The following is a 25,867-nucleotide window of genomic DNA, read 5'->3' as shown; positions in this document are numbered from 1 at the left end:
TTTCTGAAGTGATGAAAACGTTCTGGAATATTAATGGTTGCACCACTGTGAATATGCTAAAGCTGCTGAATTGTAGCATTTAAGTGGGTGGACTTCATGGTGTGTGAACAATATCACAATAAAGATGTTAAATGAAAAAATATTTCTTGACAATTATTTTTCCCTCTATACTACTAGTCTGCCCCACAATTTAAGAAGAACAAAAAAACCAAAACAAACCAAATTTTGCCAGGAGCTCTTTAGGACTGCAAAGTCCCTGAGTCTCCAACGCCTCTGGTGGTGCTCTTCCTGTTAACACACACTAGCTGGGCTGGGCTAGTTAGGGACTGTAACTATCTTTTTAAGATCGACGGCCACACGTTTCACCCTGGGAGAGGGAAGGATGGAGGATGTCACAGCCTCATGCCTTCAGCTCATTTTTAACTGAACCAAGCCTTGCTTTCAACACTGTAATCCCTCTCACTATAAAAACAGTGACATCATCAAGCACCGCCATCAAAACACGTGAAAGTGTTCAAGGTACTTACCTGGGGCAGAAACACTGAGGGAGGAGACGGAAGCTCGCTCAGCACTGACGCTCCCTTTTCCCGACTCCACCAGGAGAAGCTGGGGTTCACAGCCGGAAGCTCTCAGCCCGGGGAGCAGCGCCCACACCACTGAGCTGGTCCCCAGGGAGCGGGAAAGGGAGAGGAGGGCAGCCCCGGGGTCGCGGGGCAGGGAAAGCGGGGGGGGGGGGACGCGGGCTGTATCCCCGCTCGGAGGCCAGCCCCAGCCCCAGCCGCCCGCCCCCGTCCGGGTCCGCAGAACCCGCCCGCCCGGGACAAAGCCCGCCCAGGGGCGGGGACGGGCCGGCGCCCGAGGAGAGGCAGCCCGGGAGGAGAGGACTCGCGGGCGGGAGAGGACTGGCGGGCGGGAGATGGGAAGGGGACGCCAGCCGCGGACTGAGGGGAGCCCGGCTGGGGCGAGAGGCGGCAGTTGCACACTTGGCCCTGGACAGCTGTGGCCGGGGCGCCAGGGCAGGAGCCAAAGTCCTACCGGGCGAAAGAGCTGAGAAGCCTTTGGGGCCGTTCCCCGGCTCGGAGTTGCAGCTTCCAACCCTCGGTCCAGCTGGCACAGTCTGCGCATGCGCAGGAGGGCCAGCGATCCTCTCTGGGTTCTGCGAGAGAAGGTGGGGAAGCGAGGGACGGAGAAGATGGGAGGAGGAGGGGAGAAGGGGAAAAGTGGAGGGAGAGACATGGACAGGAGGAGCAGAGAGAAGGCAGGGATCTGGAGGGTGGAGGAGAGTAGCAGAGATGGAGAGAAATAGTTTTAACTCTGGGGGCATCCTGAAGGAGGCAGCAGTCCTGCCTCTGCACACTTGTCTAACCCTTCAAGGCCCGCAGCTCATATTTTACCTCCCTGGCCCAGCCCTCCACCCAAGGCCTCTGCAGGACCCCTACGGGGATCACACCCGTTGCCCCCAAGCGGAGCTGGGTTTCCTTTTGCTCTGGGAACCAAGCACCCGCAGGTGTTGTCGCTCAGAACTACCTTGGAAAGAGTACATATTCCCCTTTTACACGCTGGGACACAGGCAGGCAAGATCTCTGCCTTACCTCCACTGTCCCAGGTGTTGTGCTGGCGGGGAGCGGGAGGTACAAGGTCAGATCCCAAAAGGAGCATACTGCCTGAGTTTTGGTGCATAGTCCCCATCCTTCCTGGGTAAACCACTCCCCACCCTCGGGGAAACATCAAGGGCACACAGTATGTCCCTGGGTGTGGGATAGCTGCCCTCAATTCCAGTGCCCAGCTTGCTAGGAAGATAGGAGTGTTACTGAGTCCAAATTCATTCTCCTTAATGCAGGACAGGCCAGTAAGTTGGGAGACCAGGTGTTGGGGCATGGAATAGCAACTTTCTGTAGACCTAGATGGCAAACTAATGTCCTGGAAAACCATCTCCCCAAGTCAGAATTCAGGCTCCTTTCCTACGAGCTTGGTTTTTGCAATCTTCTTGATGTAGTAATTCTTTGTTGTTAGAATCCTTTGTTCTTGCAGCTATCTGCCTGGGTCAGATCCCTGTAAACCTCCAACAAAACAAACGTTATTTTCTATTATGTAACTTGTTATCTTTATATGAATGGAAAAGTGTTAAATATCCTTAAAGGTCAGAGCATTCAAAATAGGCTCTCCTGTATATTTTAGGCTCTAGGCAACATTGTTTTACAAGCAAGATGAAGCCTAGGAGACAGAGCACAGGGTTATGTCAAAGAACAGATCTAATATGGAGTCAGATTTGTTCTTTTCTATTACCAGGTCAGAAGACACTTGATGATTTAAATCCCTTTAAGTTAAAAATAAGTAATACTTTAAAGGAATTTACATACATAGGTCGGAATGTGAATAGCATATCTGGAAAACACACAAAGGATTGTAAACAGTGGCATCTCCAGGGAGGGCTGAAAGAAGAGGGGATGAGGGAAAACTTCTTTCACTTGTGTATTTTTGTGCTCTGTTTGAAATTTTTTAACCACATGCATGTATTTCTTTTTCAGTTAAAAAAAATGTGTAATGGAGCAAAGGAGTAGCAAGCTCAGCAAATACAGCAGCCATGGAATCACTGAGCCATCACTTTTGATTTCAGCCAGGAAGCATTTATTGACTCTCTCCTATGTGCCCAGTGCTGTTTTAAGACTTCTTTTATTTTTTTTCATAAAATAATAAAGTGCTATTCCTCACCCCTGCCAATGGCTGGTGGAAAACCAACTGAGTTTTTATTGAGTTGTTTTCCAAGAAGTAGAGATCAGTTATAAACAGAACACATCTTCAGGGCAAAACAGGCGGAGTGGTTTTCCAGCAGGCCAGATAGCTATGAAGGGTTTTCAACAGAGGCACACAGAGGCTGAGAGAGAAAGCCTCCAGGACCCTACAAAAAGCTGCCCAAACTGCCTTCTCCATGGCACTACTGAAATAGGAAAGAAAAAATCTGACTCCATATTAGATCTGTTCCTTTGACTTTAACCCTGTGCCCTGTTTCCTAGGCTTAGTCTTGTTGGTTCTGCACCTTTTGTAAAACAATGTTGCCTAGAGCCTGAAATATACAGGAGACCCTATTCTCAAGGCTCTGACTTTGAAGGATATTAACACTTTTCTATTCACATAAAGATAACAAGTTACAGAATAGAAAACAACATTTGTTTGTTGGAGGGTTACACGGATGTGACCCAGGTGAAGAGCTGCAAGAACAAAGGATTCTAACAACAAAGAATTCATACACCAAGTTTGCAACAACCAAGCATTCCCACTTCCCATTTTTAATATAAGAAGAGCCTGAAATCTGACTTGGGGTGATGGTTCCCCAGGACATTATTCTACCATTTCTCAGCTGGCTTTCCAAATTAAAGTCGCTATTTCTTGCCCCCAAAACCTGGTCTCCTGATTTATTGGCCTGTAATGCACGAGCAGAACAAGTCTGGACTCGGAAACACAGACATTGAAAGTACCCATTTGGTATATTAAATGACCTGCTTCTACTCATCTTCCTGACGTTTTATTCTCTTGACCACTCCTGCTATGTTTATGAAAAACCTGTCATGTGGACACATTTCCACCTCTAGCCACTACCCTTCCAGGTAAGAACTGATGCCAAGAAGGTAATGGAAGTTGCTAGAAGGTATTACCTGGACAAAATAGAGCAGAAGTGGGTTCTGGCTGATGTTCAGGAGCAGGCTGGAACACCTGACAAGATGTTATAAGTATGGATAGACAGCTGGGCACCAAAGGAGAAGCTTCTAAATTTCCATGAGGGACTTGTTGGATAGGAAGGAAAAGTCCCAAACTATAGCTCGGATCCCACCACGAGCTTCCTGGGCGAGTCTGGGCAAGTAATTTAAAATCTCTAGGCCCGTGCTGTCCAACATGGGAGCCACCAGCAACATGCAGGATTATGAAGTTATTCTGTAGCCAGACAGAATTATAAAAAGACATTTTATTGCAAAGGCCCAGCAGGTATAATATTTAAAAACGTTATTGGTTATCTTGCCCTAACGAGTTATTTTTGTATGTGTAGGTTTCTGTGGTTTGTAAGACCTGTGACTAATGATTCCGTTACAGTGAAGTATTTTGAAATTATAAGTTACTGGACACAGTACCCTCATATCACAGTTGAAAAAAACTGATCCACATAAGCAAGGTGATCTGACTTATTAGTTATGAGCAGGGTCTCTGGGGCCAGCCTGCCTGAGTATAAATTCTCACTCTGCCTCCAGGCGGTTCTGTGTGAATCTTGGACAAATTATTGTTGTTTTTGTTGTCGTTGTTATTATTTGTGCCTCTTTTTCCTTACCTTTTAAGTAGCGAGGAATATGTAGACTCTATCTCCTACTGTGTTGGCAGGATTAAATGAGTAAACGTCTGTGCTGCCCACTTCCCTGGGTTTCAGCATTCTCCAGGCAATCAGTGCCAAACTCAGAGGCATTCTCCACTGTCTTCGTCAGTCTGGGATGCTGTAACAAATTACCGTGGGTCGGGTGGCTTAAACAACCAGCATATTCCTTATGGTTTGGAGGCTGAGACTTTCAAGGTCAATGTATCCTTGAGAGGATTGCCAGCTCGAAGATGGCTGTCTTCCCAATATCTTCATATCCCAGAGAGCAGAGAGAAGCAAGCACTCTGGGGGCTTGTATAAGAACACTAATCCCATTCATGAGGGCTCTACTCTCATGACCTCATTTTATCCTACTAATCACCTCCCAAAGGCCCCACCTCCCAATACCATCACCCTGGGAGATGGGGTTTCGACATATGGATTTTGAGGGGATGCAAACATTCAGTCCACACATCGGCTAAGTCTCCCCAACATGCAGTCATCAAACCTGTAGCTAATTTCAAAGTAATATTTATGTCTCTCTGCCCATTTCCATTCCTACATCCACTATCACTGAAGCCCTGTTACATTTTATTCCTTATTTTTCTGGTAGAGATTTAATTGATTCCTCTAACTCCAATGCTCCCCTCGCTCCAGTCTGCTTAATAGCCCTGCCAGGTAGGTCTTCCTTAAAACACCTTCCCACTTCACCTGGTTGTTTTTTAGTTGTAAATGTCAGAATCCTCTCCACACCCCATCCTATACCTTTAATCCGTTACACTACGGCTCACTATGTTATTTTCCTCTTACCAATGTAAGAAATTTCCATAAGCTTAAGAGCTTAAACCAGCACAGATTTATCAGCTTATGGCTGTGGAGGTCAGAGATCCAACACAGTTCTCATTGGGCTAAATTCAAGGTAGCAGCAGGGTTCTTTCCTTCTAGAGGGTCTAGAAGAGAATGTTTCCTTGTTGTTGTTGTTTTTTTCCAGTTTCCAGAGGTCACCCACCTTCCTTAGCTTGTGCCCCACGACTTCCTCCATTTTCATGGTCAGCAGCCTTTGTGAACTTTGCTCTATGGCTACACCTCCCTCTGATTTTAAACTCAGCTGGGAAATGTCCTCCATTTCAAGGACCCCTGTGATTACATTCGGCCCACCTGGACAATCCAGGCTACTCACCCTATTGTCTCATCTCAGGATCCCCTTGTCCCATCCCATTCAGGCATTATGAATGTGGCTGTGACACTCACCTTGTGTAACATTTCCTCTCATGAGCATTTTATGGTTCAAGGCACATATGAATGACTTTTTGTTTTTCTTCCTTAGCCTTTCTACATTCAGTATGTCTGGTGAGATTTTATGAATCCTTTTTATTTGTCCCCCTGCACTAATCTTTAATAATGTATCATGGGTTTAAAATGATAACTGATAGACAATTTAGAAGACAGAAATCCTCTAAGATTTTTGTCCTAAAATATCTGTCATGCATTTTGCCATGTACAGTAACATGTCACAGGTGGCTACCCTGTGGCCGGGGAGGGACATGATTCTGCCATCACACTCCCCTCATTCTCACCAATGTGCTGATCACCTAACCAAGGACCTATGCTCCCCGCTTCGCTCAATTCCTCCTCCTTTCCATTGACTACCCTGTTCCCATCGCTTCCTTCATTCAGCACATCAGGATTTCATGACCGCATTCTTCTCTAAATGGAATGGGTATCTTGAATCTAATGTCTGACAACTGTTCTTACTGTATATGCACACACTGACCTGCACATAACCCCGTCCAGCTCTTTATTTTCCTAGAATCTCCCAGAGGAATCATTTCCATGATGATGGTGATGATGATGATGATACTGACAATGATGACAGGGACCTCTCAAGGATTCTGATAAAGAGGGAATCAATAAAGGGAGGGAATCATTGCAAAATTGCCCCAGAGACAGGCTTAAAAGTAAAAAACTGCTATAGTGTTTAATGAAATTGACTAATATTTAACTATTTTTAAAACTTTATATCACTGAATTTAAAATTTTAATGGGAATTCTCATTCACCAGTAACCAAGATTCAACTCTAGGACCAAAGTCTAAGGATTTCAGTCTTCTAACAAATTGTCCACTAGACTTTTAAACACGTGATCCTTTTAAAAAGCTTAGTGCTGGGCTGAAAATAAGCAGGATTCATATAATCTCACCAGACACAGTGAATGTGGAAAGACTAAGGAAGAAAAACAAAAAGCCATTCATAACGTCTTGAACTACACGTTGCTCACAGGAGAAAATGTTAGCCAAGGTGAGCGTCACATCAACATGACGCCTGAGTGGGATGGGGAAGCTGATCTTCCTCATCAGACATTTATCCTGATTTGTTAGATGCCAACACAGTTTCCTCATTGGATTTGCTTCTAACAAGTATGGAAGAATTTACGTTCTACCAAAAGCAGTCTAAACATTTTCCCCTGCTGTCAGGTCTCTGGACTGAATGTCCCCACAAGAAGGACATGAATATGTTTCATAGGGAATTCTTCCTGAGAAGCAACAGGATTTTCGAGGGAAGAACTGCAGGCCCCCCATGGAGGGCTGGAGGAGGGCTAGAGGGGGCACTGGAAAAACAGCAGGAGTGAGTTCAGATACTACCGCTCAGGTTGCCAAAGACAGCATTGCTATCTCTGAGGATATGACATTCTCCCAAAAGTTCCATGAGTGAAGGTACCTGTGAACACTAAGCAGGTTGTTAAGAAACAGCAGCACATAATTTGCGTCACAGCTCAATTACAGTATGTTTTGATATTTGGAAAATAATTAGCCCATTTTCCTTTGAAACTGCAGCAGTAGCAATAGAAATAAAAAAGGCTGAGCCATCTTGGAGACAACAATCAATAAACAATTCTAAATCTGCAGGATTCCTTGACGATATGCAAGCAGTGAGCTAGATGTGTGCTGCAGATACCTCTTACTGCAGGGCTCAGTCCTGCAAAGCATAGAACTAGTTTTCTCAGCAGACAGAGGGAACCAAGTCAAGATTCCAAATCTTCAGGGATTTACTATATGGCAGGAAAGATCACACAAGTACATCCAGCCAAATATGAATAAATGTAATCAAATATTATCAAATGTGATTGGAGCACAGATGAAACAGAAATTCCTTTCACCTGGGATCTAGAGAGACTTCTTCAGAAAATGTGGCTTTGGAGATGGCCAAACACATGGGTGGAATTTTGGCAGAACAGGATGTAAGGAATTTTAAAACTGATTCTAAAATTCATATAAAAATTCAAAGGATCCCAAATATCCAAAACAATTTTGAACAAGAAAAACAAAGTTGGAAGACTTGCACTATCTGATTTTCAGCCTTTTTTTTTTTTTTTTAAAACTACAGTAATCAGAAAGTATGGTGTTGATGTAAAACAGGAAAATAGAATAATGGAGCAGAATAGAATGTTCAGAACTAAACCAACACTTATATAGACAATTGATTCTCAAAAAGGATGCAGTGGAGAAAGGATCTTTTCAACAAGTAGTGCTGGAAGAATTAGATAGTGATATGCAAAAAAAAAAAAAAATGAACTTTGATCCACACCTCACAAAATATACAAAAATTAAGTCACAATGGATCATAGATCTTAATAGGAAATCTAAAACTATAAAACAGCTAGGAGAAAAAGCATAGGCTTAAGCTTTATGACCTTGGGTTTGGCAAATATTTCTTTGCTATGACACCAAAAGTATAATCTATTTTAAAAAGAAACTGATAGAGTGAACTTTATCAAAATGAAGACTCTTCAAAGCTGTTCTAAACACTGCTAAGCAAATGAAAAGACAAGCCATAGACAGAAGCTATTTGCAGATCATATATCTGATAAAGGTCTCTCTTTGTATCTGATCCAGAATAAAGAGGTCTCAAAACTCAATAATAATGCAAACACCTGAATGAATGAATGAGGCCAGAAAACACACTTCAGTAAAGATATCCAGATGGATAATAAGCATATGAAAAAATGCTGATTAAAGATGCCATTAGTCATTGGAGAAATGCTTTTAAAAACCACAGTGAGATACTAGTACACATACATACAAGAATGAATACGATTAGAAAGACCGACCTTACAAAGTGCTGGTAAGGAAGTAGAGCAACCAGAGCTGATACACACCACAAGGAATTTACAATAGTACAACCATTTTGGAAAAGTCTTTAACAGTCTCTTTAAAAAAGGTAAATACCTATCTACCATATAACCCAGATATTCCTCATCTGGTGCTTTAGAAAAGAAAAGCATATGTCCATATAAAGACTTGTAACCAAATATTCACTGCAATTTTATTTATAATAGCTCAAGTTGTAAATAACCCATGCATCCATCAAGAAGTAAATGGAGAAACAAATGATGGTCTATCCAAACACTGCTCACAACAAACTCTTCAGTAAAAACTCAGCACTAAACAATACTCTGCTATAAGAAAAATAAGCTATTAATACAGCAACACAGATGACTCTCAAAATAATTACACTGAATGAAAGAAGTCAGACAACATAGAGTAGATACTGCATTAATCCATTCATACAAGGATCTTGAAAATGCAGACCAATATGTTGTGATGGAAAGCAGATCAATGGTTTCCAGGGGAAGAGATGGGGAGGGAGGGAGGGACAACAAATGGCAGGAGAGAAGCTTTGTGGGTGATGGGTATGTTCACTGTCTTGAATGTGGTCATGGTTTCTTGGGGATATACTTATGTCAAAACGTATTAGCTGTACACTTTATACGTGTGAAAATTACTTTGCCAAGTATACCTCAAAGCTGTTTTAAGAAAAAAGGCACTTCAGTCCTGATCCACCTCAGCGCCTGATTGGAGCGACATGATCAGTCCCTCACCCTGTTTGCCTAACAGGAAGGTAGAAAACCTCTCACGGAAAATAACATATGGATTTTTCATTTGCAATGTCTACCATGTAATAAAGGATTTCAAGACATGCAACATGTCAAGACTATATAACGGATAATATGAGAATAAGAAACATTAGACAAAGGATGCAAACCCCCAGGTGATGTAGGCATCAGAGTTACCAATAAAGGCTATAAAATACTTTTAATATATTCAAGAAAATAAGGAAATTATGGGAGAATAGACAACAGGGTAAAGACTTTCACCAGAGAAATATACTGGAATGTATTTTTAAGAGAAATCAAACAGATACTCTAGAACTGAAGCTTTCAGCTCTGGAAAAAGGTAAACAGAGCTAATTAGGATCCCTTTTAAGTAAAACTTTCAGTAATGCCGGGTAAAATACAACAACAAATGTAACACAGAGCTAACTATGGAAAGAGAAGTTCCCAGGTGACAATACAAAAAGGACACTTAAAGCCCAGAGTGGTAATCTTGTGAGCTGATGCCACCACACCCTGGAGGGAAGGGGTTTTAATATGCACATAAATAGAGATACAATGTCCATTTAGGGAAAAAGGTCCATACCAGATGTAGAAGACTCTTCCTTTATATCTATATAGTCAGAGACAGAGATGTAAAGTGGCAGCAGAGGTCACAGTGACACAGGGCCCTGGGCCAAGCAGTGTGAACACCTCTGCAAGCTGGGAAAGGTAGGAAGACGAATCCCTCCCTAGAGCCTCGGTGTGGAACGTAGCCTTGGCCACACGTTGGTTTTAGCCCACTGACAATGACTTTGCACTTCTGCACAATAGAACAGTGAGATGATGAATGTGTATTGCTTTAAGCCACTGAGTCTGTGGTCCTTTGTTACAACAGCAAAAGGAAAGAAACTCAGGAACCAACATGAACATGAACCCCAAGCTGCCTGCTGTGCTGGCAAGAAGTTCTTTGTCTCTGAACCTGGGGGAGTCTCCTGTCTTCTGGCAGCATCCACAAACTACCTCATGCTAACTTGACAGCTTGCAGAGGTTTAAATCTTAACCCTGCACAGTTCTTGATATTTAGTTAATAAAAATGATGGTGTCATCACGGGTATTTTTCCATCTTTTAAATACCCTTCAGTCTTCTAATAAAGCTACCTCTAATTGAGAGACAGTGTAAATAGTTTTCAAACTTCATAATAAATAACTGTGGTTTTATTTGGCTACTTAAATTATGAGTAATAATATTCACATTAGTAAAAGTTATTAAAATCAACATTGTTTAATGAAAATATCATTTCTTTTTGCATGAACATGTATTAACTACAATAAATGTTCCATGCTTTGTACTACGATTTACTGTTAGAGCCTTAAAGAGTAATATTTTCCTCAAAAGATATTATGGCAAAGGGATTTCTTTTGGTGGAACAGTTCCTACATCAAATCTGGTGCATATCTCAGGCCACTGGGAACCTAGAGATGATAGATATTAGGAGGCATTATAAACACAAAATGATTTTTAAAGGAATTAAACAACTGGATGTGTGAAAACAAAGAATCTGAGAATATTCTAGTGAAATAAATGTATTTTTCAGCTTAAGCAAGACACTGGGTGAATAAATCTAAAACGAAAAAACCACCCAGAGATCAGCAGTGAGTCATGCATGCAGTGTGACTGATCAAAACCAAGTTGTTTCCAAACCAGTGTGCAGGCTTGATGCCTTCATGAATCAAGTCTGTGTGGCACCAGGCCATCTCGAATACATGTTGATGAGGTATTTATAAGCCCTTCATCATCCCAGCACAAAGCCCACACATGAGCCACAAGACCATCACCTACACATCTGCAAAAGACACAGCATGGTGAATAGCACTTTTCTTGTTCAGTAGCCGGTGGCAGGGCACTGTGAGCAGACAGAGATACAGGGACACAGAGACACAGAGGCACTTCCCCTCACTCAGCTGATAACCTTCCGTGCATTCCTGGGGACAGGATTGTCATAAAATGCACCATGGATCGATCCTCCTCCTAGGAAAGGAACGGTACTTCTGTCCTCAGGTTGGAGCAAGGGTGGCCGGAGGATCTCAGAAGAGCTGTTTCAGCACAACCAATAGAAATGTCTGCCACCGTGACCACGAGAGACAGGTCTCCTGCCATCCCGGTAGGCACTTGGGCTCCTGACAAAAGCTGGGCTCAGTAAAGGCTTGAGTAGAAGGCACAGACCTGAGGGATGCCCCAGCAAGAGACAGGAGGTAGGGCCTGGTTTATACTGCTCTGGGTGTATCCCAGCCTCATCCGAATACGAAATCAGAAATTTGCGAAACAGCAGAGCTGGGATGGATCATCTACTCCAGACTCCTCACCTTACAGTTTAAAGGGTGGCAGCCTTGGGAGGCAAAGCAACGTGCTAAAGGCAGAGCGTGGAAGTGGCAGCGCCAGATGAAACGCACCATGGCAACCCCCGTTCAAGGCCGCTGACACTGAGGACGGGGCCATGGTTTCCAAAGAGGAGAATGAGACAGTGTAAATACTTTGTCCCCCCCAAAACCCCAAATGTTTACTAAGGCACAAAAACTCACCTTAACTAGCTCTCTTCTGAGGGGGCTCTCTTCTGTCTCCGTCTTTCTGTCTGTCTCCATTTCTCTCTCTCAGACACAAACACATACAATTTTGTGAAAGGGGACTTCCTGCCATACAAAGACAGACTTCACATCTTCAGAGAAACACTTGACAAAGCACATTTCCAATTCAAGTCTTTGTGTGAGGTCTGGGCAACTGGCTTATTTTCTAGAACAATAGGTGATTCCAAAATCAGGAGATCATCTTCCCCAAAGGAAGAGTTCTGGTCCGTGTTGATGAAGCTGTGGGTGTCACATTTCATGAGCCCGTTCGGCTCCTCCTCTGGCCACCTGCTGCATCTGATGGCTTCCTGGAGCCGAACATCACTGTCAAGGGCTATGGTTGGGATACCAGCTTTGGCCTTGTCCAAGCGGTCCACTTCATTGACGTAGCAGTGAAAGAGGGACCTAGATTCGTCATTGTGCTGCCAGAGAACCCCTTGGGCACCAGCGGTCTTCCAAAGTCCGACACAAAGCTGTTCAGTCTGAATCTCTTCTCAGGAGACTCTGCATTGCAATAAAGAAAACCAAAATAAAAGATCGCTCACACTCTAGCTCGGTGACCTGAAGACTTATAGTTTTTGATATCTGCTGAGAGCAAATCCCTGCACAGAGCATGCTGACAAGCACTGGAAGTGAGAGACATCACTTTCGAACACATACAATTACACCCAAGGCAAAAGTCTCGTGAGGGCCCTTGGACCATCCTGAAAAGACATCGCTCCCTGAGAATCCTCAATACTGTTGCATCGCACACCAGTGTTTCTCAGTGGGACACTCAGATCATCTTCATCAGAATTAGTTAAAGTGCTTCTTAAAATGCAGAATTCTGGGGTGCACACCCTCAGAGTCTCCAGAAGTAGGGACCGGCAGTCTGTATTTTCATAGCCACCAAGATCACTAAACATGCTCAGGTTTAGCACCGCGGTCTACATCGGGTCACCTGAGCATCGACAATGCTGTCTCATGGGGTGGGGGGGGTGCCATATGTGTCAGTGTGCTGTCCTACCCACGTGTCTCCCCTGATTCTCAGAACTGACAGTGCAGTCCCATTGGGCAAAAATACCACCATTTCACAATGCATACGCAGGGCGCCTGACTGACAGATACAATCAGTGCTAGGAAAGGGGACAAAACTCAGGTTCCTCATCGCTTGTGTCACTTACTGTGGGACAAATGATCAATTCAAGGGTAATAAATCAGTGTATGAGTGAATAACATGACTCTCGTTAGTCCCACGAGTGCCTGGAAGAGCGAGCCTGGGCACACTGAGAATCATAACAGCCCATCTACTTAGTTGTCATCCTCCCCAGATTTATGTAAAGGTTACTTCCACCCAGGCAGTGACCCCTGAAGGGCAAGAATCATGTCTGAACAAACTCTCAAATCCAGAACAGAACCTGACAACAATTAGGCTCTGGGGTCTGTGTTTAGCGAGTGTGGAATCTCAGTGATGCCAGCTCTTAGACCTTGCCTTCCCATCCCACCCCTCACGATATGGCCCTTATGACCAGCTCTCCCGGGGCTGGGGCCACGGGACCCATTTACAGGACTGGAAGAATCTGATCATGTAAACCATCCCCCAGATTATCATCAAGAGTCACCTGCATTTCAGGGATCAGTAATCCCAGAAGCTTTGCAGTTCAGGCAGGTGAGGGATTTTTATATCAGCTCTGTCTTCTACTGTGACTGCCTGGGTGACATCAGACAAGGATTTCTCAAAAGCCTGAGCTTTTCCTTTCAGGAATAATCTAAATAACAAATCTCGTTGACCACTCAACAAGTGTGATGTGAAGATCAATGATTTACACAGGAGTACAACATTCACTAGGTCATGGATTTAGAATCAGAGAAAAATCATTTGAGAAAGATTGACAGAATGTAGCTTTAATGCAAATTTAAGTATTCTTACCTTTCAGTAAATCATCTTCTTCCCCAACTTATCACTTCACCCAAGTTTAAAAGATGTTTGAGAACAGGGATGAGTGTGCCAGCAATCTGGGACCCAATAACCTAAAATGTCACCTAGGAATAAGAGGGGAGTAAAACATTTTTAAAAAGCATGGTGAGGATGGCGGGGCCTTCCCCCAACTCCAGACTAAGAAGCTCTAAGTAATAGATTTCCTGCCTGCCTGGGGCATCAGCTGATGTGAAAACCCACCCAGAAACCTCACTGTCCAGCAGCTCCTCCGTAACACAGGCTACACTTCCTCAGAATTAAGAATTGGGGCCAGTAACCACTTTGCTGAAGAATAAAGACAAAGAAGAAGAAGAGAGTTCTGCCCCTCCCCAGGGGAGAGCCCAGACCTTGGGCTGCATGCACTGAGCCTACCTCCCAGGAGAAGGATAAACTGGAGAAGGGCGTCCTGCGAAACTGGGACAGCAAATGTTGAGATGGGAACAAATTGACCGGCTGGCCAGGGACAGCCCCCTCCGTCGCTGCCTTGGCGGCTGCCTCCGCCCCCTCAGCACATCCTGCCCACTTCCGGTGGTTAAGCTGTCAGGGAAACAGTGCTTTGCGACCTGGGGCAACAGAGGCTGCCCCCAGGCCAAGCTGCGGGGGAAATGGGATCTAAACCACCAGCTCCCAAGCGGCAAGCTCCATACCCCCGCCAACAACCCGCCGCCCCCGCAGCCTACAGCACCCCCGGGGCAATATGTCCTGGAGAAGGGTGACCCGGGAATGAGGGGCAGCAGAGGCCACCCCCACGTCAGGCCTCCAGAGAGATGGGAGCTTATCCTCCAGCCCGCCAGGGGCAGACCCCCCTCCTCTCCAACCCCTGATGTCACCGCGCCCACCTCCCAGGAGCAACCTGACCGGGTGTGGGGTTTCAGGCTAATCTTGGGCGGGAGAGGCCGTCCCCAGGCCAGGTCAGGGGAGAGGAGAAGAAGTGGCCCCTTTAGGCGGGGCAGCCGGCCGTCGCAGCTGCCTCTGCCCCTCGACAGCATCGCGCCCGCCTCCCAGGAGCAAGCTGACCTGGAGACGGGCATCCGGCTTCTTGGGCAGCAGAGTACGCCCCCAGGTTTGGCCGTGGGGAAGAGGAGAGCAAATTGACAGGCTCCGCGCTGCAGGTCCTCTACCCCTGCCGTCGCCTCCCCCACACTTTAAAGGCACTTCCCAGGGCGCCCCTCCCCCAGCAGGCTAAATGGGACAGGTGTGTCTGGTGATCTGAGGCAGGAGAGGCCACTCCCACACCAGGCCATCGGGGAGACGGGAGCCAATCCACCAGCTCCCCAAGGCAGCCCCCTACCCCCACAGCAGCCACCGCTCCTGCCCCCTGACCTCACGGTGGCCGCCTCTAGGGAGCAGGCTGACCTGGAGATGGACGTCCGGCGAACTAGGGACAACAGGGACCGCCCCCAGGGCAAACCATGGGGAGAAATGGGAGCAAATGGACCGGCTCCATGGGAAAACCTGCCGCTGCTGCCACCACCCCCAACGTAACACGCCCGCCTCCTGGGGCCAGGCTGACTAGGATACACGTGTCTCTTAACCCAGGGCAAGAGACACCGCCCCCAGGACAAGCCGCGGGGAAGATGGGAGCAAATGGGCCCGCTCCCCCGCTGCAGGCCCCTGACCCCCGCCACCCGTGCACCATGACTACCCTGCCTCCCGCCCCCAGCAGGCAAAGTGGGAAAGGGTTGTCCCGGGACCTGGCGCAGCAGAGGCCGCCTGCAGGCCACGCGGCACAGACATGGGAGCTAATCCTCAAGCTCCCCCGGGGCAGCCTCCCTATCCCCGCAGCCACCACCTTCCCAGCCCCCTGACTGCACCGCACCCATCTCCCAGGAGCAAGCTCACCTGGAGTCGGACCTCAGGCAAATCTCTGGCGGCAGAGGTCGCCCCCAGGCCAGGCCGCGGGGGAGAGAAGAAATGGAGCAGCTCCCTGGAACGGACCCCAACCCACAGCCGCCGCCGCCGCCGCCGCCGCCGCCTCCCAGGACCAAGCTCACCTGGAGACCGGCGTCCCGCCTCTACGGCAGCAGAAGTCGCCCCTGGCTCCGCCGCGGGGGAGAGCGGAGCGAATTGACCGGCTTCCGTGCGGCAGCCCCCCTATCCCCGTGGGCCCTGCACCTTAACGACACCGCCTCCACTCCCCACTCAGCTTGCTGAGTGGGACAGGTGTGTGCGGCGACCTGGGGCAGCAGAGGCCGCTCCCAGGCCCGGCAGCCGGGAGAAGGCAGCTATTCCATCAGTTCGCCAGGGGCAGCCCCGCTCCGCCTCCTTGCCGCTGCCACCTCCCCCTGACCTAACCGCCCCACCACCCAGGAGCAAGCTTACCTGGAGTCCAACATCTGGCGAATCTCCGGCGGCCAACGCCCCCCCAGGCCAGGCTGCAGGGAAGAGAAGAAATCGACCGGCTTGCACGTGCAGCCTCCCACCCACCGCCGCCGCCGCCGCTGCCGCCGCCGCCCCCTCCGCCACCCCAGACCATTGCACTAATCTCCCGGGGTCAGGCTGACTGCGAGGATGTGCACTTGCCTTCTGACCCTGGCCACGTGCCTGAGCACCTTCCTGCGCCCCTAAACTCCCTGTACCTCTGCACCCCTGCCACTCTCTGCACTTCCGCACTGCCTGCACCCCCGCATCCCCTGAACTGCCTGCACCCTCCACAGCCCCTGCACCCCTGCCACCACTTACACCTTTGCACTGCGTACACTCCTGCACCCCTGCTTGTCCCACACACCACCTCTTGGGCCTGTGGCAGAGTCTCTGCTGTTAGACCAATGCACAGGAACTCACATCTTTGCCAGTATATGATGCATCAGTGGACGTCTGGGGTTGGCTGCAGGAAGGTACATGTTCCCGGTCACTAGCCTGGGCCACTAGGGTGATCTCTGTGAGGTCACCCAGGACGGGCTCAGAGATGCTGTTCTCTGGGAAGAGAGGAGTTGAAACCGGTCTTGAGGGCAGAGCTGTGCTCACCAGGTCGTTCCACGCTTCATGTTTTACACAGGGTTTCGGAGAAGTGAAATTGATCCGGCCAAGTAAGACCGGCCTGCTGTGCGCCCACCTCACTCCTGGGCTCTGAGGCAGACCGACTGGCTCCTACCATCAGGACACAGTTTGGGCACCTGAATGGTCCCTTGGAGGCATCCTATCACTTCTCAGGAAGAAGTCTGGCTGCTTCCACCCTATGGCCCTCCCTCCCACTGTGCTGGCCTCAGGAAGGTTCCTTATTTGGGGAAGAAGGCAGCCCACCCCCTACCCCACCCCTCACCTTTCTCTAACCCAGGCTGGTGCTTTCTCTGCCCTTCAGAGTCTGGAAAGCCATTTCTCTTCAGGTATGTCCCTTCTGAGATGGACATGCTTCCAATCAATTCTAGGCGAGGATGCACCATGGAATGCACTGGGTAAGAGAACCAAAATAAATAGTTTCTTCTGTGAGGTTTTCTGTTTATCTACTGGGGCTGGGCTGTGTGTAGTTTGCTACAGCTATTCGTGCGAGAGGCTAAACCCACCCGTGTGTCCTTGTTTTCATCTCCCCGCTGTCTTTGGGTTTTCCCTAGACACTCCTGAGACATTTACTTCTTTTAATTTTATTCCTGTTATTACACAGGGGCCCTACTGACATGGAGGTAAGGTGTTGGGGGAGCGGGACAGAGCAGGGCATTTGTAGTCCTGTGATTAGTTCTCATTGAGCCTGTGCCCTGAGCTGTGACTTCCACAAGTCTGTCTCTTTCCCCCACCCCAATTTGGGTGACACAGAAGATATTTCCCTTCCCCCAGGTAGGTTAGGCTCTGGTAAAATAATTTCTCATTAAAAAAAAAAAAAACACAACCCCCCACAATGGAAGAGAATGTTCTGGGTGTATTTCAATAGAGCTAGTTTTTCCTTTCCTGGCAGGAACCATGAGGAGTTTTCCTATGATCTTCACTCTGAGAACAGGATACGGTCCTGGAGGTAAAATGCATGAAAAAGAGCAGGGGGCCCCTCTGACTGGCCCCCTGGAGTTGTCACATTCGGACTTCCCCACCCTGAGCCTCCAGCTGGCCTCAGGGACCTGTTAAATCTGCCTGCCCCCGGGGTTCTTACAAAAGCGGGTTCTGCCCTGGGGGCTGTGACTCTCCAAGCCTGCCCGGCTGCCTCTCTGTGTTGGGAGCAGCTTTCCCCCTCAGTTTTCTTGTGGATCTAAGAAGAGCAGTGGGTTTGCAGCTCCCTCAGCTCTGGTGTTGTTTTCAGGACAGAAGGAGCAACTTCTGAGCTCCACACGAGCTGGACCAGAGGCTGGAAGCCTCCCCTCCTCTGCCTCCATGCAGACAATCAGTGGCTGTGGTTCTAGCCGAGTGTCTGAAGATGTGGATTTAAACACACACATCCCAGCCCCCACAGGAGCACACAGTCCCATAAATCCCTACAACTTCCACTGGTAACTACGGAACTGATGAGGACACGCGTTTCGGGGCTGCAGAGGCCTGACTGCATGACTTTCTCCGTGGCCTATTAATGTGGTTGTTATGGGCCTTGTCTGAAGTGGCTTGCTTACCGCACCTGGTACATGGGAAATATAAAATAAGTACTAGAACCTCCACTTTTTCTCCCTCTTGGGCCTTCCAACCTAAAAAGTAATACGTGAACTCAGACGGCCTAGTCACCACAATGAGGTCCGACCAGCCCGGCTCTCCTGAGTGATGGGCACTGACTTGCGCATTAACTCGGAACAGTAGGGGAACCGCCTTCCTCTAACTGGGCCTCTCCCCACACCAGGCACGCCCTCAGCTGAGAAGGGGCCAACTCCCCCATTGAGGTGTGTGCTGGTGGCTTCAGTGTGACCTGGCCCTGCCGGGACATGAACCTGCAGTGAGGTGGAGTGTCAGGAGGAGGGGGGGTCCCTGCTGGGGCAGCAGGGGGCCCGGTAGCACCCTGCGCAGCCTGGTGCCTGGGGCTCCCCAACATCTCCTACGGCCCCAGGGTCGGCTCTGGTCTGGGCCACTCCATGCACCCTCCCAGTATCTTTTCATTAAGTCCCTTTTTTGCTTTTATCAGCCAGAGGTGGCTTCTGTTGCTTGTTCACTGAAACAGTGCATCAGGAAACCAGACTATTTCTAAGATCAGTGAAATACGAACTTTGGTCAGCTCGCCGGGCAGACCGTGCAGCACAAATTCCCGCACAGGGCTGTGCAAATGCCTTACGTGAAGGGTCCTCATCATCTGTCTTCAGAGATACAGAAGCTCGTGGTTCAGGTAAAACCTCAGGGAGGGATTGAGGAATCCAAAGCTGGTTGGTTTCAAAGACTAACCGGTCGGACCAGACCCCTGAGCTGTGGTCAGAAGCCTGGCTCAATGTCACGCAGACTCAGCACCCTAAGTGTCCGGTGGGGCCGGTGCTGTTTCCTTTACAGGCTCTCGTTGGGGAGTCACTGTAGCCCCTTACACTCAGCAGGGAATCCAGCCCTCTTAGCCCCCACCCTGAGTGTTCCATGACACAAATCTCGGGAGTGTTTAATTTTCATCTTTGTTTAGGAGGATGAAGGTGGGGCAAGAGGAGAGATAAATTCACACTTAGTGACACCAAGTCACAGCCAGTACCTCCTCCTCGGAGAGCTATGTGCTCCCACAGTGGTGGCTGGGGGGCTGGGCAGAGCCCCTCCTCTGGTCACAGAGGGACTCACTCCTCTGACTGCAACTGATGGGTTGGACAACCAATCCAGAGGGGACAGAGCATCTTTCCCAGGAGTTTGGAACTGACACACAGAAATTAATTTCACTCATCTGGGGATTGGGAGGAGGGTGGGAATCAAATGAAACCAGAGCAGGAGAGAAAGTTACAAGTGAATGAGAGAGAGACAGAGAGACTGAACTTGTGAGAGTAAATAGTGTGAAGGATGGATAACAATCAGGGCACAGAGGAATTCCAGCTCCTGGCTGTCTAGTGTGTCCCAGCCCATCAACAAACCTGCGGGATGGTTAACATCATTCCAGTTTTGCAGATTAGGAAACAGGCTGAAAGAGACGGGGGTTGGCTTTGGGTGCACAGTTAATTTAATTGCCACTGGACCCCTCACTTCCCACTGCCTGAAGGCACCATGATCCTCACAGGGACCCTGCAGTGCTGACAGCCTAGCACCCTGATCAAAGGGACCCTGCGGGAGTGGGAACCTCTCTGAGTTTGGAGAGTTCCCTGCACCGAGATTCCATGCATCAGCCGGCTCCCGCTCACCCCAGGTTAACGTCTCCCCAGCTGTGAAGTCCCCCGACCCGCTTCCCTCCCTGCAAGGCACCCCCGTCCTTACCACCGAGAGTACTGCAGGAATTCAGGCACAGGGATGCCCAAAGCAACACGAGCCCACCGGCTGTACAAACAGCAGACTCCCAGCCCCACCTGGGCTCCATGGGGATAGTAGGTGTCCTCACCTTTCATGTACCTAAGGCAATCTGTTTCTTCAGCTGGAGGCTATAGAGAAAAATAAAAGGTCCAAAACATTGTTCAGTGAGGAATTCCTCCAAGGACCTGACTTCAGAGTCTACAACCATTTGTGCTGGCCGCTCTTAACCCCGGACTTTGGGTGAGGTGGATTATTGATCAGCACAATCGCCGGTGGCCCAGCTCCTGGGCTTGGCTGCCCAGAGGGGGCTGGGGGAATGGGTAAGGCCAGGGCACTCAGGAAGAGCACAGAGGACCTGACATCTCGCCTCCGCAGTTGTAAACCCTTCCCCAAATCTCAAGGCATCGGACAGAGTGCAGCCACCACAATAATGAGATGTTCCCATCTCTTCCCTCACTCCTGTTGGTTCACTTATGTGCTGAGCATCCACTGGGTCACAGGACATGACACACAGGATGGCCGATGGGACAGGCTTGGTACTTCCCCCTGGATCCTGTTCAATCTGATGGAAGAATGATCACTCATAAACGGTTTCTCAAAAGGATACATAGACAGGAGACAAACTGCAGAGTGAATCAAATTTTAAAATATAAATGAAGATCCCCCAGTCTCCCCGCCTAAGGTTAACAGCATAAAGAAAATAGATCTTGCCTTTGATCACCAAGGAAGTGGTCACCCTCTCTCAGGAGGAAAGGAGAGTTAATCTTTGAGCAGGACACAGAAGTGCTCCATCGAATTGGACCAGGACCTCTGCATTCATTCAGCAAATCTGTATAAGCTCCTACTACTTATGGGAATCTAGTAACTATACCCATTCCCAAGGCTCTTGGGCTTTATTAGTCAACAAAATAGACACGACTCCCCATCACTGGGGGCTCAGAGTTTTAGCAGAGAAAACAGGCAACATGATGGGGGTAGCAAGAGCTTGGGGAAAAATAAGAGTGTTATGAGCAAACTCAGGTGATGGTGGTGGGGTGGGAGGCAGGCAGGAGGGAATAAGGCAATCCTGGAAGATCTCAAGGAGTAATGAACTTGAAGCAGAATAGATCCGGAGGAAGAAGGAAGAGCCGGAGCCAGAGGCCCCCAGAGTGATGGGGAGAGTGTGGGCGGAGAGGCAGAGCAGGCCGGGTCCTGGAAGACTTTGGGACGACTTTGGCTCCTAATGGAATGGTGACCCTTTTAGTGAGTTTTGATGGGATAGGTGATGTCCAATTTATGCTTTTGTTTTGGGTTTTCTTGGGAGGAGGTTAATTTATTTATTTTAGTGAAGGTGCTGTGGTTTGAACCCAGGATCTCATGCATGCTAAGCATGCACAGTATCACTGAGCTACACCCACCCCCTCAATGTATGCTTTTATAGGCTCCCTCTGACTCTGTGTGGATGAGATTGTAGAAAAGCAAAGATGGAAGAAGTAGGCTATTTGGTGTCCAACAAGGGGCTGAAGGTGGCTCCTAGGAGGGTGGGGAACAGGGAGTAGGTGGTTAATGAATTCAGAGTAGCCAGAATTTTCTAACAAGCTGGATTTGCTGTCTGTGTGTGTGTAAGAGAAAGAGGAGAAAGAACATGGTTCCAACATCTGGACCTGGAAAATGGGATGGATGTCCTCCCCATCCACAGGGGATGGGACAAGATGGGGCTGAGCAGGTGGAAAGGGGCTGGAATCAGCTCAGTTCTTCAATGTCATGATTAAGGAGTCTATTAGATATTGCCACAGAAATGCCTAATAGGTAGAGGAGTCTGGGGTTTTTTTTCTTTCTTTTTAACATTAAAAAATATAATTTAAATGTATTAATTTTATTATGTGAATGGATTTGGAATTTTATTTCATGCCAAGGTATATGTTATAATAGCCAAATGGAAAATATATCAGAAAAGGGGAGAAATGAGGGCTTTCACATAAACTGACTGTCCATAACGTAGGTAAAATTTCAATGAATCAGTCTTCAGTGCAAAAACCTCATCTTGGTGTTACATAAAATTAAATGAAAAAGGACTATGTTGATGTATCATTATTTCATGTTACATAATAGCCCCAAACCAACACACTGTTTAACTATGAGGCTTGTAGAAATACTATTCACTTTATTGACATAAATACAGAAATGCAGAAAGGTTCTAAGGTAGAATAAGCATCTTAGTGGAAATAATAGAGATCTGAGCATTTCACATGATATGTATGGACTGATTCAAAATTTGGAAAAGTAATTTACACAGTAGAACATATGTATGAATGTGAAAGCAAGATGAATGAAAGAAAAAGAATATGAGTATCAGGGAGAGAGTTCCAAATGGAAAAGGCCAATCAGGGAGTTTTGGACAAATCGAGAAATTGATGGCATGTCAAATTCCAAGTCTGGTTGCTTCCACCAAAAGTATAGCAGTGAGATAGAGAAGAGACCCAGGACCCAACTCCGAGGCACATTCGCAGTAAATATTTGGAATAAAGAGGAGACGTTGGCAAAAGACCAGCCAGTGGATCGAAAGCAGAGCGATGGGCTGGAGGCCAAGTGAAGCAGGAACACGGGGGAGGAGAAATGGAAGAGCCGGGTCAAATGCTGCCAAAGGGCCACGCATGATGAAGACTAAAAGCTGACCACTATATTTAGCAACGTGGGGTCACTGATGGCCTTGGGGGTGCAAAAGGGAATGGCTCAAGAGAATATGCAGACAGTGAGTTTAAACGACTCATTAAAGATTTGCTGCAAAGACATGGGGTGGCAATTGGTGGGGGCCAATTAGAGTCAAGGAGTGCTGTTTGTTTCTTTTAAGAGGATGGACTTTTATATACTGATAGGAGCCAACTAGCAGGAGAACAAAATAGATGAGGTAGTGACAGAGAGGATGGATGTGGGAGTGACAGCCCGGAGAAGATTGTATGGATGGGCCCTCTGGTGACTTTTGGATGACCTGGCTTTCTATGTCACCTGTAATAAGAGGTGGGGCAGCGAGAGTGAGGTCACAGACATCAGAAGGCGAGCGGATGTGCTGGGAGTTGCCAGTGAAAGTTCTTTTCTGTTGGCTTCAGTTTGCTTGGTCAAAGTAGAAAAGTAATCTTACCAGCTGAGGGACGAGAAGGAAGAGTTACTGGAGTCATGAGCAGAAGATACGAAAGAGCCTTCAGGGACAATGGGACAGTGAAAAGAGCAGAGGGAGACGGGGGGAGCGTGCTCCCAGAAAGTTACGTTTTATCTTTGAGGTGCCCAAGTGTTGGATGTGTGATTGCCCTTCCTGCTGTCTACGAAATAAAAATTGAGTATGGATCAGAGAAAATGCTATTTCATTCTAAGAGGCTGCCTGTTTCTCAGGAACGGTCATCTTAAACTGCAAACACTACAAAAATGTTGAAAAGAAGAACTTGTGTACCCAATGACCCACTATTTTCTATAAATTTGGTTGCTATTTAGTTCCCCTGTCAATACCACAGAACCGATACTGCCTAGGATGGAGATACATCGATGCTTAAATGGAAATGAAATCTGTATCTTTTTCCTAAACTCCATGGCTTCCTTAACATTCCATTCCCCTTGGAATTTAGGGGTGTCCGGTATAAGAAATAAGAAACAGTTTGAGAAAATCCCGGCTCAGAATTACACAGCACAACCTCAGCTCAGAAGTATACAGCCATAAAAATGTTTAGAAGCAAAACTCCATAACTACTCTTAAAGAATTTTGCAAACCTGGGCCTGCCCAGATGTTTCCAAACTGGAAAGGTACTCCAATCAGTTGACCGGTACGGGAACCAGAGGCTGGTCAGCCTTTTCTGTAAAAGCCAGAGAGTAAATATTTTCAGTTTTGCACATCATTTTGTTGTAACCATGCAGGTCTGCAATAAGAAAGCGAAGAGCACTGGGAGACACGAAACAAATGGGCATGCCCACACCCTCCCTTCCACTCAGGGCAGCTTCTCTGTGGTGGGGAGCTTTGCCACAATGACTTGTTTCTTTGTTTCCATTGGTTTCTTTGTTTCCACCTTACTGCTCAAACTCAGAACTTCAAGTGAGCCTGGTCCTTCAGCATCCATGCAGAAAGAAGGCTGAGCGGGGGTGGGGATCCCACCTGACAGAGAAGAGAGATGGCTTGTCACCAAGACATGAGACAATCACACCTTCCGGGGTGAAAGGGAACAAAGATAAGGGAGGGGCACAGCAGTGGGACCCCTGGGTCACCTGCCAGGCTTGCTCTCCCTCCACGGCCACCCTGGGGGCCTGGGTGGTGTTGGAACTCAGCTACAGTGATTAGGCTGAGGGGACTCAGCATAAAGGACCCTCCGTCTCCACACCGGGTTCCAAACGCAGCCTCTCTAAGTCTACCCTCTGAATTTCTGGAACTCAGCTGGAAGAATACATGATCAGGCCAGACCCAGAGCCCAAGCCAAACACGACAAGGGTCACGTGGGGTTGTAACCCCGTGCTCAGCGGTCGGGGTCTCCTTGCAAATCTGCAGAAATCCCTGTTCTGCCTCATTCCTGGGAGAAACCCCACATCTCTTCCTGCTCTGTCTGTTCTTCTCTTGAGGCTATTGTCCTGGAGGGATGCAGAGTCCTTGAACCTGGCCCTCCAAACGTACATAAGCAGCCTGTTCAATAAAACAAATTATGCACTTTTTCACATTTGCCAGTTTTTTGATTCCAGAAAGGCTGTGGGACTCTTTCTCACTGTCTCCTGTGCCCCCACCACTTGGTGGCCCTCTCCTCATGGAAACACGATTTCCCACAACTGCACCCTGCCTCCCAGCTTGTCAGAGGGGAGTGACCCACAAAGACACAGGTGTTTGTGAGGATCCTGTCCCCCAGCAGAAAGCCTACTCCTGGAGCCACGGACAGGGATCTGGCCTCCTGAGCCGCTCAGCTCTAATTGAAAGCCTAAACTGGGGACCCCGAACATTGCTGACTGACTTTCTGAGTCACCTGGGCTGGAAGGGCCTGATTTTTCTTTCCAAGAATGGATGTAGCGCAGCCTCCATTTTCAGGGCTGACATTCATGACGTATCTAGTTCCCCCAAATGCACCCCAGGAAGGAAAGGCCCTTCCATCCCACTGGTTAGAAACCCAGCCCAGGGGAGTTCCGAAGCACCTCATTGCTGTCAGGTCCAGCATCCCTGCAGAGTGGCCCCTGCCCCTGAATGAGCCCCTTCCCAGGGCCTTCCCTGCCTCGACATGACCACAACCCAGGTGGTGCTGGGGAAGGCAGGGAGTGCAGTGAGGTGAGGGGGGAAGCAGAGCCCCTTGCTCTGGAGTGAGGAGACCACAGAGAAAGGCACACACCACCCCGACCCTATACCCCAAACTCTTAGCCCCGCCAACACAGGGGCCGCTCTGCGCCCTCTCACCGTGGCTCTCCTGTGAGACTGAACCCAACCCGACATCTGGCACCCAAGACCTACCTCCCCTCTTATGACAGATCCCGTCTTCTTGGAAACTGCCTAGCAGCGCGTATTCAAGGCCGGCAGCGGGCCTGGCGGATCTGCACTTCAGGTGCCCTACCTGGCCAGCCGTGCGTGCCTGGGCTCAGTCCTCTATCTTGCCCACCGGTAGCCTGGGTCCACGTCCGGTGCAAGCGGAGGCCACGGAGCCCAGGCTGATCCCCACACACGGACAGGTGAGGGTGCCCCCGCCCCGCTGCCCCGCTGCCCCGCCCACTGGTGGCAGTAACGCCCCAGCCTCCGGCCGGCGCCACCTGCAAGTCAGGACTTCCGCGCGGCCCTTCCC

The 25,867-nt window shown here is 48.4% G+C and overlaps 1 protein-coding gene across 26 annotated transcripts; it reads right to left on the bottom strand.

Moving 5' to 3' along the window:
• Positions 1–1,050: 1,050 nt before the first annotated feature.
• LOC141578937 (uncharacterized) lies at positions 1,051–25,854 on the bottom strand. 26 transcript variants are annotated; one of them, XM_074373055.1, is made up of 15 exons: positions 25,643–25,854; positions 23,085–24,216; positions 20,455–20,661; positions 20,067–20,227; positions 19,730–19,776; positions 17,053–17,181; positions 16,575–16,708; positions 16,113–16,165; positions 15,633–15,826; positions 14,630–14,828; positions 14,163–14,327; positions 13,743–13,855; positions 11,792–12,337; positions 4,319–4,478; positions 1,051–1,266 (listed from the first exon to the last, which is right to left on the bottom strand). In XM_074373055.1, exons 2-9 carry the CDS (start codon positions 23,124–23,126, stop codon positions 15,781–15,783), a joined length of 819 nt encoding a protein of 272 aa, XP_074229156.1. In that variant the 5' UTR covers positions 23,127–24,216; positions 25,643–25,854; the 3' UTR covers positions 1,051–1,266; positions 4,319–4,478; positions 11,792–12,337; positions 13,743–13,855; positions 14,163–14,327; positions 14,630–14,828; positions 15,633–15,780. The 26 variants fall into 26 exon arrangements, with proteins under 26 accessions (XP_074229156.1, XP_074229157.1, XP_074229129.1 ...); XM_074373056.1 differs by having other exon boundaries at positions 14,808–14,828; XM_074373028.1 differs by lacking the exons at positions 14,630–14,828; positions 15,633–15,826 and having other exon boundaries at positions 23,085–23,920; positions 24,131–24,216; positions 25,543–25,854.
• Positions 25,855–25,867: the final 13 nt, after the last annotated feature.

The sequence above is a fragment of the Camelus bactrianus genome, chromosome 1 (genome assembly GCF_048773025.1).
Source record: "Camelus bactrianus isolate YW-2024 breed Bactrian camel chromosome 1, ASM4877302v1, whole genome shotgun sequence".
NCBI classification, from domain to species: domain Eukaryota; kingdom Metazoa; phylum Chordata; class Mammalia; order Artiodactyla; family Camelidae; genus Camelus; species Camelus bactrianus.
The sequence above is the reverse complement of the archived record's forward strand: the minus strand, read 5'-3'. Positions and strand labels throughout refer to the sequence as shown.